This window comes from Scyliorhinus canicula, chromosome 7 (genome assembly GCF_902713615.1).
Source record: "Scyliorhinus canicula chromosome 7, sScyCan1.1, whole genome shotgun sequence".
NCBI classification, from domain to species: Eukaryota; Metazoa; Chordata; class Chondrichthyes; order Carcharhiniformes; family Scyliorhinidae; genus Scyliorhinus; species Scyliorhinus canicula.
Window position 1 is genome coordinate 205879582 of NC_052152.1, and position 13622 is coordinate 205893203.

At 52.4% G+C, this 13622-nt stretch overlaps 1 protein-coding gene across 1 annotated transcript in view; it reads right to left on the minus strand.

Annotated features, from left to right (window-relative positions):
* The window catches only part of col9a3 (collagen, type IX, alpha 3), a 170333-nt gene that overhangs the window by 127354 nt on the left and 29357 nt on the right, over nt 1–13622 (minus strand). The window contains exon 5 of the mRNA XM_038803765.1: nt 2676–2729. Within this exon, the coding sequence (XP_038659693.1) occupies nt 2676–2729 (54 nt within the window). The remainder of the gene's footprint in view (nt 1–2675; nt 2730–13622) is intronic.

Below are 13622 nucleotides of genomic sequence, written 5' to 3' on the forward strand. Positions count from 1 at the left end.
TGTAAACAGAAATCCTCAGGTGGCCAATACTTAATCCGCCAATTGCTTTAAATCAGTGTTCCCCGGTTCTAGGACCTTCCACCAATGGGAACAGTTTATCTCTGTCTATATTATCCCCCCCCCCCCCACCCATGATTCTGACCAACTCTATCAAATCTCCTCTCAACTTTCTCTTCTCCAAGGCAACGGTCCCAGCTTCTCCAAACTGTCCCCGTCACTAACGTTCCTCATCCCTGGAGACATTCTTATGAATTTTTTCCAACCTTCTCCAATGTGGGAACATCCAATAAAACTATTCAGAGATGAGCTGAGGGGTTCTCTCTGTGCCAGGCCAACATCTAAACTTCACTCGCTGTCTTCAAGAAAGGGGGCTGGATTTTTATGGTCCCGGTTTTGACCAAATGGGGATAGGACCCAAAAAAACTATTGGATGGCAGCACGGTGGCGCAGTGGGTTAGCACCGCTGCCTCACGGCACCGAGGTCCCAGGTTCGATCCCGGCTCTGGGTCACTGTCCGTGTGGAGTTTGCACATTCTCCCCGTGTTTGTGTGGGAGAATGTGCAAGCTCCACACGGACAGTGACCCGGGGCCAGGATTGAACTTGGGTACCCGGTGCCGTGAGGCAGCGGTGCTAACCACTGCACCACCATGCTGTCCTACAAATGTTTGTTTTTGTAATGGATTAAGTATTTGAGGGGATTTAAATGTGTTGGATGGTTTAAATGAATGTGACTTCTTTAAATATTGAACTCTGTAATGTATAGTTAAAATTTCATTTTATTTCATCCCAACATGGCTCCTGAGATCTTCCCATGGTGGATACTAGGTGAGTTGGCATGGTGTAAGGGCAAAGGATGGTGCATGGATTGGCATGAGATGGCATAAAGTTGGTCTGTCGTCTATATGGGGCTTTGGGGATGGACGCGGAGTCATGAATTCTCACTAAGTTGGCATTGGGACAATGAGGGCCATCAGGGTGGGTGGGGTAGGAGTTGGCATGAGTTGGTTTGGATGGGCCGGGAAGTGAGGGGTGAGGGCCCAATTATTAATAAAACAACTGGGACCAATGGTGGGTTTATAACCAGCCACCCATCTGAGGACTTGGCAGCTCCTGTGGCCACCTCCGATCTGTGTCCAGATGCAATGGGCCTGATTCCGCCGTCACCCTTCTCCAGAACCTCCCTACCCCCTCCTATTCATTCCCAACTCTATCGCACTCTTTACCCCAACCCCAGCCTTACCCCCACCCCTCCCATCGAGTTCATACAGCGCAGAAGGAGGCCATTCAACCCATCGAGTCCGCTCCGACCCTTTGAAACAGCACCCTACCTAGGCCCACTCCCCCAGCCTATTCCCATAAGCCCACCAAACCCGCACATCTTCGGGCTGTTGGAGGATAACCGGAGCACCCGGAGGAAACCCGCGCAGACACGGGCCCTCCCACAGCGTTTCCTCACCCAGCTCGAACTTCTACATCTCCCCGCACCTGAAAAAATCCTGTTGCCGATGAGATCGGGTTGAAAATTGCATGAGGATTATACTGTCGCTCTCATCGAGTTTCTCACTGTTACCATTTGGGGTGCCTTGTCACTGGGCGGGATCCAGATTTACATATTTAAGTGAGCATTTAGGCTCATTTAAATATGTTTGCGCCGGATTATCCAAGGGCCCAGGAATGAACGCTTGGCACCTGAGGGTTTGTCCCAGGCCATCGGAGGCCCCAAGTAGTCGGGCTCTGGTCAGGGTAGTACCCTGACACTCCCAGGGTACCACTCTGCCCAGAGCTGGGTGGCACTGCCCAGCTGGCATGGGCACTGCCGGGGTGCCAGGCTGGAAGCACCAAGGTTCTGGGTGCCAGGCTAGCCGCATCAGGGATTGGACCCGGGGGGGTTCCCTGCCCTTATGAAGGGGGGACTCGAGGACCCCCTGAGTTGGGGCATTGGGGGTTTCTGCAGACCGGGGTGGGCCGTCCGAGGGGGGTTGAGAGATCAGGGCGGCTGCAGGCGCTGAGAAACACCCGCACCCAAAACGGGGCTCATTCTTCCTGTTAAATCGTGCTATAAATTTTTTAAAAATAAATTTAGAGTACCCAATTCTTTTTTCCCAATTAAGGGATAATTTAGGGTGGCCAATCCACCTACCCTGCACAACCTTGGGTTGTGGGTGTGAGACCCATGGGGAGAATGTGCAAACTCCACACGGACAGTGACCCGGGGCCGGGTTTGAACCTGGGTCCTCGGGGCCGTGAGGCAGCGGTGCTAACCACTGCGCCACCGTGCCGCCCCGTGTTGTAGATTTAAACAAACAACTCAGTGACAAATGGCTCTCAATAAATAATGGAAGGGGAATGGAGCTCGGACCTTGCACACAGTTCATTACAGGCTGTGCAATGACCCAGGAGGGAAGGAAGGCAATTCAGACCCTCTCACTGAACCAATCATTCTCGTGCTGCTTTGTGTGAACATTTCAGTCAGAGTGAGGCTGTGCACCTCCAAAATAAAATTCAAGACATTCTGAATACCTTCCCCTCCCACCAAAATCATTTCCGCGTCCCCCCCCCCCCCCCCCCCCCCCTCGCCAAACTCATTTGTTGTAGAGAACACGGTGGAGGAACATTAAGAGATTTTGTCAAACTGAACACACTGTTAGAGTTAATCGCCTGAAAATGAACTTACCCTTTCACCCGGCGCTCCAGGAGAACCAGCTGGACCATCTGGGCCTGGTAAACCCTATTGACATAAAACAAGCTGTCAGATGGGCTCAAGTTAACATCAGCTGCCTGTGAATACAGGAACAGGAGAAGACCATTCTGCCCCTCCAGCCTCTTCTGCCCCTCCAGCCTCTTCTGCCGCCGTTCCATTAGATCACGACTGATCTGTATCTCAACTCCACCTGTCCTCCATGGTTCCAGAATCCCTTCATTCCCTTTACCCAACAAAAAAACCTATCAACCTCATTTCTGAAGCGTTCGATTGACATCCCACCATGCACCCCCCCCCCCCCCCCCGACTGCTCCCCCCCCCCCCCCCCCCCCCCCAGGTACAGAGAGTATTTTTTTAAAAATAATTTTTATTAAAGTTTTCACAGAATATCAACAACAGAATGGAAAACGAACCCCATAGAATTAACTACAAAACAAAACAGAAGACCCTAGCACCCCCCTCCCCCCTGTACCTAAATAATAAATTAACTCCCGTCCAAACACAAAGCAAACATAGCAAATATGTAACCCCCCCCCACCCCCCCCCCAACCCCCCCCCAACCCCCCCCCCAACCCCCCCCCCCCCAACCCCCCCCCCCCAACCCCCCCCCCAACCCCCCCCCCCCCAACCCCCCCCCCCCAACCCCCCCCCCAACCCCCCCCCCCCCCCCCCGACTGCTCCCCCCCCCCCCCAGGTACAGAGAGTATTTTTTTAAAAATAATTTTTATTAAAGTTTTCACAGAGTATCAACAACAGAATGGAAAACGAACCCCATAGAATTAACTACAAAACAAAACAGAAGACCCTAGCACCCCCCTCCCCCCTGTACCTAAATAATAAATTAACTCCCGTCCAAACACAAAGCAAACATAGCAAATATGTAACCCCCCCCACCCCCCCCAACCCCCCCCCCCCAACCCCCCCCCCAACCCCCCCCCCCAACCCCCCCCCCAAACCCCCCCCCCAACCCCCCCCCCAACCCCCCCCCCCAACCCCCCCCCCAACCCCCCCCCCAACCCCCCCCCCAACCCCCCCAACCCCCCCCCCAACCCCCCCCCCCAACCCCCCCCAACCCCCCCCCCCAACCCCCCCCCAAACCCCCCCCCCAACCCACCCCCCAACCCCCCCCCCAACCCACCCCCCCAACCCCCCCCCCCCCCCCAACCCCCCCCCCCCCAACCCCCCCCCCCCCCCCAAACCCCCCCCCCCCCCCCCCCAACCCCCCCCCCCCCCCCTCGGGTTGCTGCTGCTAAAGACCATTGTCTACCGTTCTGCCAGGAAGTCTAGAAACGGTTGCCACCGCCTAAAAAACCCCTGCACCGACCCCCTCAAAGCAAATTTCACCTTTTCCAATTTAATAAACCCCCGCCATGTCATTGATCCAGGCCTCCACGCTTGGGGGCCTCGCATCCTTTCACTGAAGAAGCATCCTCCGCCGGGCTACCAGGGACTCAAAGGCCAGAATATCGGCCTCTTTCGCCTCCTGCGAACCCCCAGCCCGGTTTGACCCTGAATCCTGCCACCCTTGACACCGTCCTCGCTACGCCCTTCCAAAATTCCTTCAGCGCTGGGCAAGCCCAGTACATATGGGTGTGGTTTGCTGGGCTCCCTGAGCACCTAACACACCTGTCCTCACCCCCACAAACCGGCTCATCCTGGTCCCGGTCATGTGTGCCCTGTGCAGCACCATACACTGTATGAGGCTAAGCCTCGCGCACGAAGAGGAAGAGTTCACCTTCCTGAGGGCATCTTCCCACGTCCCCTCCTCTATCTCCTCCCCAAACTCCTCCCACTTACCTTTCAGCTCCTCCACCGAGACCTCCTCCTCCTCCTGCATCACCTGGTATATTGCCGAAATCGTCCCCTCTCCAACCCACACAGTGAAAAGTATTGTTCTGCATACAGTCCAGACAGATCATCCATAGAATCAAAGAACTTACACTGCAAAAGGAGGCCATTCGGCCCATCAAGTCTGCACTGGCCCTTGGAAAGAGCACCCTACTTAAGCCCTCATTTCCACCCTGTCCCCATAACCCAGTAACCCCACCTAACCTTTTTGGACACCAAGGGTAATTTAGCATGGCCAATCCACCTAACCTGCATATCTTTGGACTGTGGGAGGAAACAGGAGCACCCGGAGGAATCCACACAGACACGGGGAGAACGTGCAGACTCCACACAGTCACCCGAGGCCAGAATTGAGCCCAGGACGCTGGAGCTGTGAGGCAGCAGTGCTAACCACTATGCCACTGTGCCGCCATACATGAAAAGAAAATACATAGGGCAAGCATACAATACACAATGTAAATTCATAGACACGGACATCGGTTGAAGCATACAGGGTGTAGTGTTAATGAGGTCAGTCAATAAGAGGGTCATTTAGGAGTCTGGTGACAGCGGGGAAGAAGCTGTTTTTGAGTCTGTTCGTGCATGTTCTCAGACTTCTGTATCTCCTGCCCGATGGAAAAAGTTGGAAGTGTGAATAAGTGGGAGTGGTCACTGATTATGCTGCCCGCTTTCCCCAGGCGACAGGAGGCATATCCCAATGGATGGGAGGAGGGTTTGTGTGATGGACTGGGCTGTGTTCACGACTCTCTGTAGTCTCTTACGGTCTTGGGCCGAGCAGTTGCCATACCAGGCTGTGATGCAGCCAGATAGGATGCTTTCTGTGGCGCACCGGTAAACATTGGTAAGAGTCAATGAGAGGATTGTGAAACAGTGTGCTACTTATACCAGACGTTACGATCGGCAGCTCCCTTGCACCCCTGGGAATGGCTGGGTCATCCATGGGTGAGCGTACACGTAGATTATGTTCGCCCATTCATGGGCGTTATGTTCCTTTTTCTAGTGGACGTTCATTCACAATGGATGAAGGCATTTGAAATGAAGTCCACAACTTCATATGCCACAGCAGAGAAGCTGTGGCACAGCAGAGAATGGTGACACCATTGTGTCACCACCCACGGTGTATCTGAAGGAACTGTCTCGGACAACAGAACTGTGTTCACAGGTGCGGAATTCCAGCAGTTCATGACCTTTAATGGAATAAAATATATTCGGAGTGCTTCATATCGCCCCTGTCGAACAGGTTGGCTGAACACGCTGTTGAAGGGTGGTCTGAAGAAGCAATCACTTGCGTCACTGGGAACCAGTTAGCCTCCTGAACTACCCCACGTACCGTTACTGACATAGCTCCAGCTGAGCTGCTGATGGGTCAACGCTTGAGAACCAGGTTGAGGCTGGTAGCTCCAAATTTGGTGGGAAGGGTGGAGACAAGGCCGAGTTGCCAGTTGGGCAACCATGATTCGGCAAATACAGAAAGAGAATTTGAGATTGAAGATCTAGCTTTTTAGGAAGTGGATTAAGTTGGGTCCCGGGAGTCGCGGTGGCCAAGATGGTCCACTGCTCCACGACGTGGAAGTGCAGGGACAAGAAACACATAGATCACCTGTGGAGACGGAGCCGTCCCCAGGGGCAGTGCTCCTCCCTGATCCCATTGTGCCAGCAAGTGGTGTTGTTGTTTGTCCAAGGAGTGAAGAGACTGATTAGCCAGTGGCAGACTAAAGTGCTTCCCAGTGAGACCGTGGAATGTGATGTACTGCGACCAGGAGACAGCCTCAGTGACGCTGATGCAGCCACAGCTACTGCTACAGCAGAAACACAACCAGTTGAGCTCTATCGATCCCAGAGGAAGAGAAAGCCCCCGGCAGGCTGATTTACTGATAAACTGTGTTACGAATTGCTCATTATTGCTAATGTTTTGAAAGTTGCGTAACATACGATGTAATCAGGCACTCGAAGGGGGAGGAGGGATGTAGTGGCTAGCCCCTTTAAGGGGGCGTGCATTGAAGGGTCATGTGACCCGATGGGCCAGTGGGGAACGAGCGTGAGGAGCTCAGTACAGAGCGCCGGCCTTTGCAGTCTGTATTGATCCCAGTGCGTAGGATGAAGACATTGATTATATTGCTTGTGATGATACGTATAGTGCCAGTGTAGTAATAGGTTCACATCTAAAACTATGTGTAAATCAAACACTAGATGGCGTTACTAATTCACTGTATATAAGACAGCATCTCTAGGAATCCTGGGACAAGCTGAAGAGAACGTGGTGAGAGAAGAGTGAGAGTTGATTGTGGAGATAGAGCACGAGATGAAGTCATAGTGTTGTTTAATAGATAGATAGAATATTGATTGCTGTACCACAGATTCAGTATTACTAGTTTGTATCTGTTACTCAGTAAAGTGTGCAAACCTAATCAAAGTTAGTACTGTAAAATAAACTTCTTGGGCAGGATTTTCCGACCCCCCCCCGCTGGGTAGGAGAATCCCCAGGCGGACGGTGTGAATCCCGCCCCGCCACTCCGACGCTGGCTGCCATATTCTCTGGTGCCGGTTTTCGGGCGGGGGCGGGGTTTACGCCACGCTGGTCGGGGGCCGTTGGCAGCGACCTCCACCCCCCAGCAATTCTCCGGGCCCCGATGGGCCGAGTGGCCATCAGTTCCAGGCCAGTCGCGCCGGTGTGAAATGGACATGGTCCCACACGGCAGGACCTGGCTGGTAGGCCGTCTAGTGGAGTCCTTGGGGGGGGGGGGGGGGGACGTGGGGGATCCGGCCCTGGGGGGGGGGTTTCAGCGGGTCCTGGTTCCACAGGCGGCCTGCAGAATCCTTGGGGAGGCGCTGGGGGGTTCTGGCCCCGGGCGGTGCCCCCACGGTGGCCTGGCCCGTGATTGGGGCCCACCAATCCGCAGGCGGGCCTGTGCCGTGGGGGCACTCTTTCCCTCCGCACCAGCCGCTGTCAACCTCCGCCATGGCCGATGCGGAGAAGAACCCCCCCCTGCGCATGCGCTGGGATGACACCAGCACGTGCTGGCGCTCTCGTGCATGCAACAACGCGCGCTGGTCTGCGATGGTGCTTCGGCGCCAGTTGGCACCAAGCCCTTCCGCACCGGCTGCACGAGGCCAAACACTCCGGCGTCGACCTAGCCCTTGAAGCTGTGGAGGATTCCACACCTTTGGGGCGGCCCGACCCCGGAGTGGCCCGCCCCGCCAGTTCGTGGAGAATCCTGCCTGGGATTCTCCGTCCATTCCCAGCAGCGGGATTCTCCGTCCGTTCCCAGCAGCGGGATTCTCCGTCCATTCCCAGCAGCGGGATTCTCCGTCCATTCCCGGCAGCGGGATTCTCCGTCCATTCCCGGCAGCGGGATTCTCCGTCGGTTCCCGGCAGCGGGATTCTCCGTCCATTCCCGGCAGCGGGATTCTCTGTCCATTCCCGGCAGCGGGATTCTCCATCCATTCCCAGCAGCGGGATTCTCCGTCTGTTCCCGACAGCGGGATTCTCCGTCTGTTCCCGACAGTGGGATTCTCCATCTGTTCCCGACAGCGGGATTCTCCGTCTGTTCCCAGCAGTGGGATTCTCCGTCTGTTCCCGACAGCGGGATTCTCCGCCTGTTCCCGGCAGCGGGATTCTCCGTCCGTTCCCGGCAGCGGGATTCTCCGTCCGTTCCCGGCAGCGGGATTCTCCGTCCGTTCCCGGCAGCGGGATTCTCCGTCCGTTCCCGGCAGCGGGATTCTCCGTCCGTTCCCGGCAGCGGGATTCTCCGTCCGTCCTGCTGCCGTGAATGGGAGATTTGACTGAGCGCCGAATTCTCCGTCCTTATGGGGAACCGTGGTGATGTCGTCTTGCAATAAAGAATCACGGCCTACGTCTTCCCTGCTGCTATTCTCTGTCCAATGGGCAAAGAGAGCTTCTCTGAAACATTTTAAGGCAGGGCTTCAATTATTAAGATGTTTTTCACAGAGACAAGTTTATTTCTAGTATATTCTGCCTTTGACACATTCCCTGCCAAGGAAAACGTGTTGGGTTTGGACCGATCTGAGTAAGAAATGTCTGCATAGGGGCGGCACAGTGGTTAGCATTGCTGCCTACGGTACTGAGGACCTGGGTTCGAATCCCGGCCCTGGGTCCGTGTGGAGTTTGCACATTCTCCCCGTGTCTGTGTGGGTTTCACCCCCACAACCCAAAGATGTGCAGGGTAGGTGGATTGGCCACGCTAAATTGCCCCTTAATTGGAAAAAGAAATAATTGGGTATTCTCAATTTAAAAAAACAAAAAAAAATGTCTGCATTCATTCCATTAATGACCCTTCACATTCACCAGTCGTCAGCAGGGTCTGTCATTAAACATCTCACAGTGACTGAACACAGCACAGAGAAAGCTGAAGTAACAACTTCCTTCATCACACTCTCTAATTGTACAATCCCAGGCTTTGAAAAGAGTTTCTCATTATACTTAATGAGCTACTTCCTACCATTATTTTCATTTTAATCTTCCTAGTAACTGTGTGCGATTCTTGTCAGAGATCAAGGTGCACATGTTGCCCCCAGTTACCTGCCACTTCCAGCTAAATGATTCACTCACAGTGCGCATTCAGACATAAGAATAAATTAATTAGGAACAGGAGCAGGCCCCATTGAGCCTGCTCAATAAGACCATAGCTGACCTTCTACCTCAGATCCCCGTTTATGCCTGCTTTTCATTCTACTGAGGGGGGAGGTGGGGGGGTGGGGAAGTGTGGATGGGGTGATGGGTGGGTGTTGGGGGTGGGAGGCAGGGGGTGACCCAACTCTCTATATCATAATGATAATAATAATCGCTTAATGTCACAAGTAGGCTTCAATGAAGTTACTGTGAAAAGCCCCTAGTTGCCACATTCCGGCGCCTGTTCGGGGTGGCCGGTACGGGAATTGAACCCGCGCTGCTGGCCTTGTTCGCCATTACAAGCTAGCTGTTTAGCCCACTGTGCTAAACCTCTAATTGGTCCTTAAATACGCAGATTTGTTGTCCTCCATAATGCAACGCGTAGCCAATCCACGTGCTGCCTCCCCACCACTAATCCCACCCCCTCCCCCGCCCGCCCCCCTCCCAACTCCCCAGAATGGCGGGAAGCTGTTCCGACAGGGGCCCCCTCTATTTTCCTGGTCCCTCTGCCTCCACCGTGTCGCTTCAGGGCTGGGAAAATTCTACGCCCAAGTTCTACCCAAAGTCCCACAAATTGAAGAAATTGGCAGGAACTGTAAACTGTTCTGAGTTCAGATTAACTAAAAAACAACTGAGGAGAGGTGGAGGCCTAAACTCTCAGAATAAAGGCACCAGGCAACAGCCTGTTCCCCCATTTACTGAGCTCGTGACTGATCTGTACTTAACTCTATCCACATGCCTTAGCTCCATATTCTCATGTAACCTCGTCTGGCAGCATCTAGTGATCTCAGATTTAAAACAATTCACTGAGCTCACATATATTGCTTTTTCGTAGAGAGAGTAAAACACTTCTATCACCCTTTGTGTGAAGTAATAGAACATACAGTGCAGAAGAAGGCCATTTGGCCCATCGAGTCTGCACCGACCCACTCAAGCCCTCACTTCCACCCTATCCCCATAACCCAATAACCCCTCCTAACCTTTTGGACACTAAGGACAATTTATCATGGCTAATCCACCTAACCTGCACATCTTTGGACTGTAGGAGGAAACCGGAGCACCCGGAGGAAACCCACGCAGACACGGGGAGAACGTGCAGACTCCACACAGATAGCGGCCCAGCAGGGAATCAAACCTGGGACCCTGACGCTGTGAAGCCACCGTGCAATCCACTTGTGCTACCGTGCTGCCCATTGTGCTACCGTGCTGCCCACAACTTTGTTTCCTAACTTTGCTCCTCAATGATCGGGCACTGAATTTAACATTCGTATCCCTTCATCTTAAACTCCCCCAGCAGCAGAGAAAGTTTCTCTGTCAGACAGTAAGACATGGGAGCAGAAATAGGCCATTTGGCCCATTGAGTCTGCTGAGCCGTTCAATGAGATCACGACTGGTTTGATGTGGTAATCCTCAAGTCCGCTTTCCCGCCTGATCTCCAAAATCCTTGATTCCCGCAGTGATTAACAATCTGCCTGTCTCAGCCGTGAATCTACCTTATCAATTCTTCCAGAGTACAAAAAACTAGACTGACAGGTCAATATCGTCCTGAAGGAGTGCTGCGCAGTCAGAGATGCTGAATGAAGCTCTTTCAGGCAGATGTAAAGATTCCAATGGCACTATTCAAAGACAGCTGTGGAGCTCTCCTCGCCTCCTGGCTAATATTTATTCCTGATCCAACATCACTGAAACGGATGGACTGGTCATTATCACATTGCTGTTTTGCGAGAACTTCCTGGGCATAATTATCCCATGTCCTGTAACAGTGACCAAACTTAAAAAGTACTTCAAAGAACAAGAACAAAGAACAAAGAAAAGTACAGCACAGGAACAGGCCCTTCGGCCCTCCAAGCCTGTCGATCATGATGCCCTGACTAAAAACTAAACCTTCTGCCCTTACTCGGTGCCCATCCCTCTATTTCCTCCCTATTCATGTACCCATCCAGATGCCCCTTGAATGTTTCTAATGTATCTGTTTCCACCACATCCTCTGGCAGCGCATTCCAGGCACCCACCGCTCTCTGCGTGAAAAACGTTACCCCGCACATCTCCCTTAAACTTTCCCCTCTCACCTTGAACCTGTGCCCCCTTCTAATGGACACTTCCACCCTTGGAAAAAGCCTCAGACTATCCATCCTGTCTATGCCTCTCAGAATTTTGTAGACCTCTATCAGGTCTCCCCTCAGCCTCCGTCTTTCCAGTGAAAACAATCCTAGTTTATTCAACCTCTCCTCATTGCCAACACCCTGGAGACCAGGCAACATCCTGGTGAATCTTCTTTGCACTCTCTCCAAAGCTTCCACGTCCTTCTGATAATGTGCTGACCAGAACTGCACGCAATACTCCAAATGCAGCCTCACTAAGGTTTGATACAGCTGCAACAGGATTTCCCAACTCCTGTTCTCACTGCCCCGGCTGATGAAGGCCTTCATAATCACCTTGGCCATTCATTGGCTTATGAAGCTCTTTGAGGTGACCTGAGATTGTGGAAGACATGATATTAGTGCAAGTCTTTAAAGGCCACCCTTGGAGTTTGCCTTGGCTCAATGGCAGCAGGCCAGCCTCTGGTCAGAATTCCAGTGGCTTCCATTCCAACCTCGGTCTGAACACTGGGTTGACAAGCAGAAGGATGCCAATGTCTGCTTGCTTTGGGAACCAGAGAAGGTTCATTAGGCTGATTCTTGCGAAGGGGGGACTGTCCTCTGAGGAAAGATTAAGCAGGTGGGATCTGTATTCTTTGGAGTTTAGAAGTATGGGCGATGATCTTGCGGCACAGATTCTGAGGGCGATTGACAGGGCAGACGCTGAGAGGATGTCCCCCTGGTGGGGAAATCTGGAACTTGAGAGAATAGTTTCGGAATACAAGGGATCTCCCATTTAAGATGGAGATGTGGAGAAATCTCCTGTGAATCTTTGGAATTTTCCAGCCATGCGGCTGGGTCATTGGATATATCCCAGGCAGAGTTGGATAGGGTTTGGATCTATAAGGGGGTCAAGGGGTTATGGGGATTGAGTTGGATTTGAGGCCGTGATCTTATTGATTAACGGAGCAGGCTTGATGGGTCAAATGGCTGACTCCTGCTCCTAGTCCATATGTTCCTTAAGTTCAGTAGGAGTTACATGGCTACTTCAACACCGTGGCATCCAGCTGGTCCTCTTGGTAAGGTGGGAGAGCACTTGAGAATCCAACTAATGGCCTGTCCACATAATAATAGTCTTTGTTACAAAAAGACCCGGAGCGCAATCTGCTGGATGTTTAACAGTGGAAGGAAGTGGCATTGTTCAGCATGGAATAGAGAGAGTAGAACAATGATCTGGCATTGTGGAACCCTTCTTTAACCAAGTTCACTTTTCACTTCATATCTTACAGTGAGAACCATTATCGGCTATCCAGAATGTCCAAACTTAGATTCCAAACAGCTGTAAAATGTCTCTGCTCATTTTAATTTTGACATTCAGGTTAACAAGCTCCTGTCTTCACCAAGAAATATGTGGGGACAGCAAATGGCATGTCCTAGTAAGCGACATGATACAAACTCAGGGAGATTACAAGGTCATTTGGCCTTTCATTATGTGTCCCAGTTGTAGTAATATCATGATGTGGAGATGCCGGCGTTGGACTGGGGTGAGCACAGTAAGAAGTCTTACAACACCAGGTTAAAGTCCAACAGGTTTGTTTCAAACACGAGCTTTCGGAGCACGGCTCCTTCTTCAGGTGAATGGAAAGGCTTGTTCCAGAAATGTTTATATAGACACAGTCAGAGATGCCCCGGAATGCGAGCACCTGCAGGCAATCAAATCATCAAAGATGCAGAGAGAGAGGTAACTCCAGGTTAAAGAGGTGTGAATTGTCCCAAGCCAGTTCAGTCGGTAGGCCTCTGCAAGTCCAGGCTTGTTGGTGGGGGCCGAATGTAATGCGACATGAATCCCAGATCCCGGTTGAGTCCGCATTCATGCGTGCGGAACTTAGCTATAAGTTTTTGCTCAGCAATTTTGCGTTGTCGCGTCTCCTGAAGGCCTCCTTGTAGAATGCTGACCCGGAGATCAGAGGCTGAATGTCCTTGACTGCTGAAGTGTTCCCCAACTGGAAGGGAACAGTCCTGCCTGTTGATAGTCGCACGATGCCCGTTTATTCGTTGTCGCAGTGTCTGCATGGTCTCGCCAATGTACCACGCTTCGGGACATCCTTTCCTGCAGCGTGTGAGGTAGACTACATTGGTCGAGTCGCACGAGTATGCGCCGCGTACCTGGTGGGTGGTGTTTCCACGTGTAATGGTGGTGTCCATGTCGATGATCTGGCATGTCTTGCAGAGATTACCCTGGCAGGGTTTTGTGGTGTTGTGGTTGCTGTTCTGAAGGCTGGGTAATTTGCTGCAAACAATGGTTTGTTTGAGGTTGCGCGGTTGTTTGAAGGCCAGTAGTGGGGGTGTGGGGATGACCTTGGC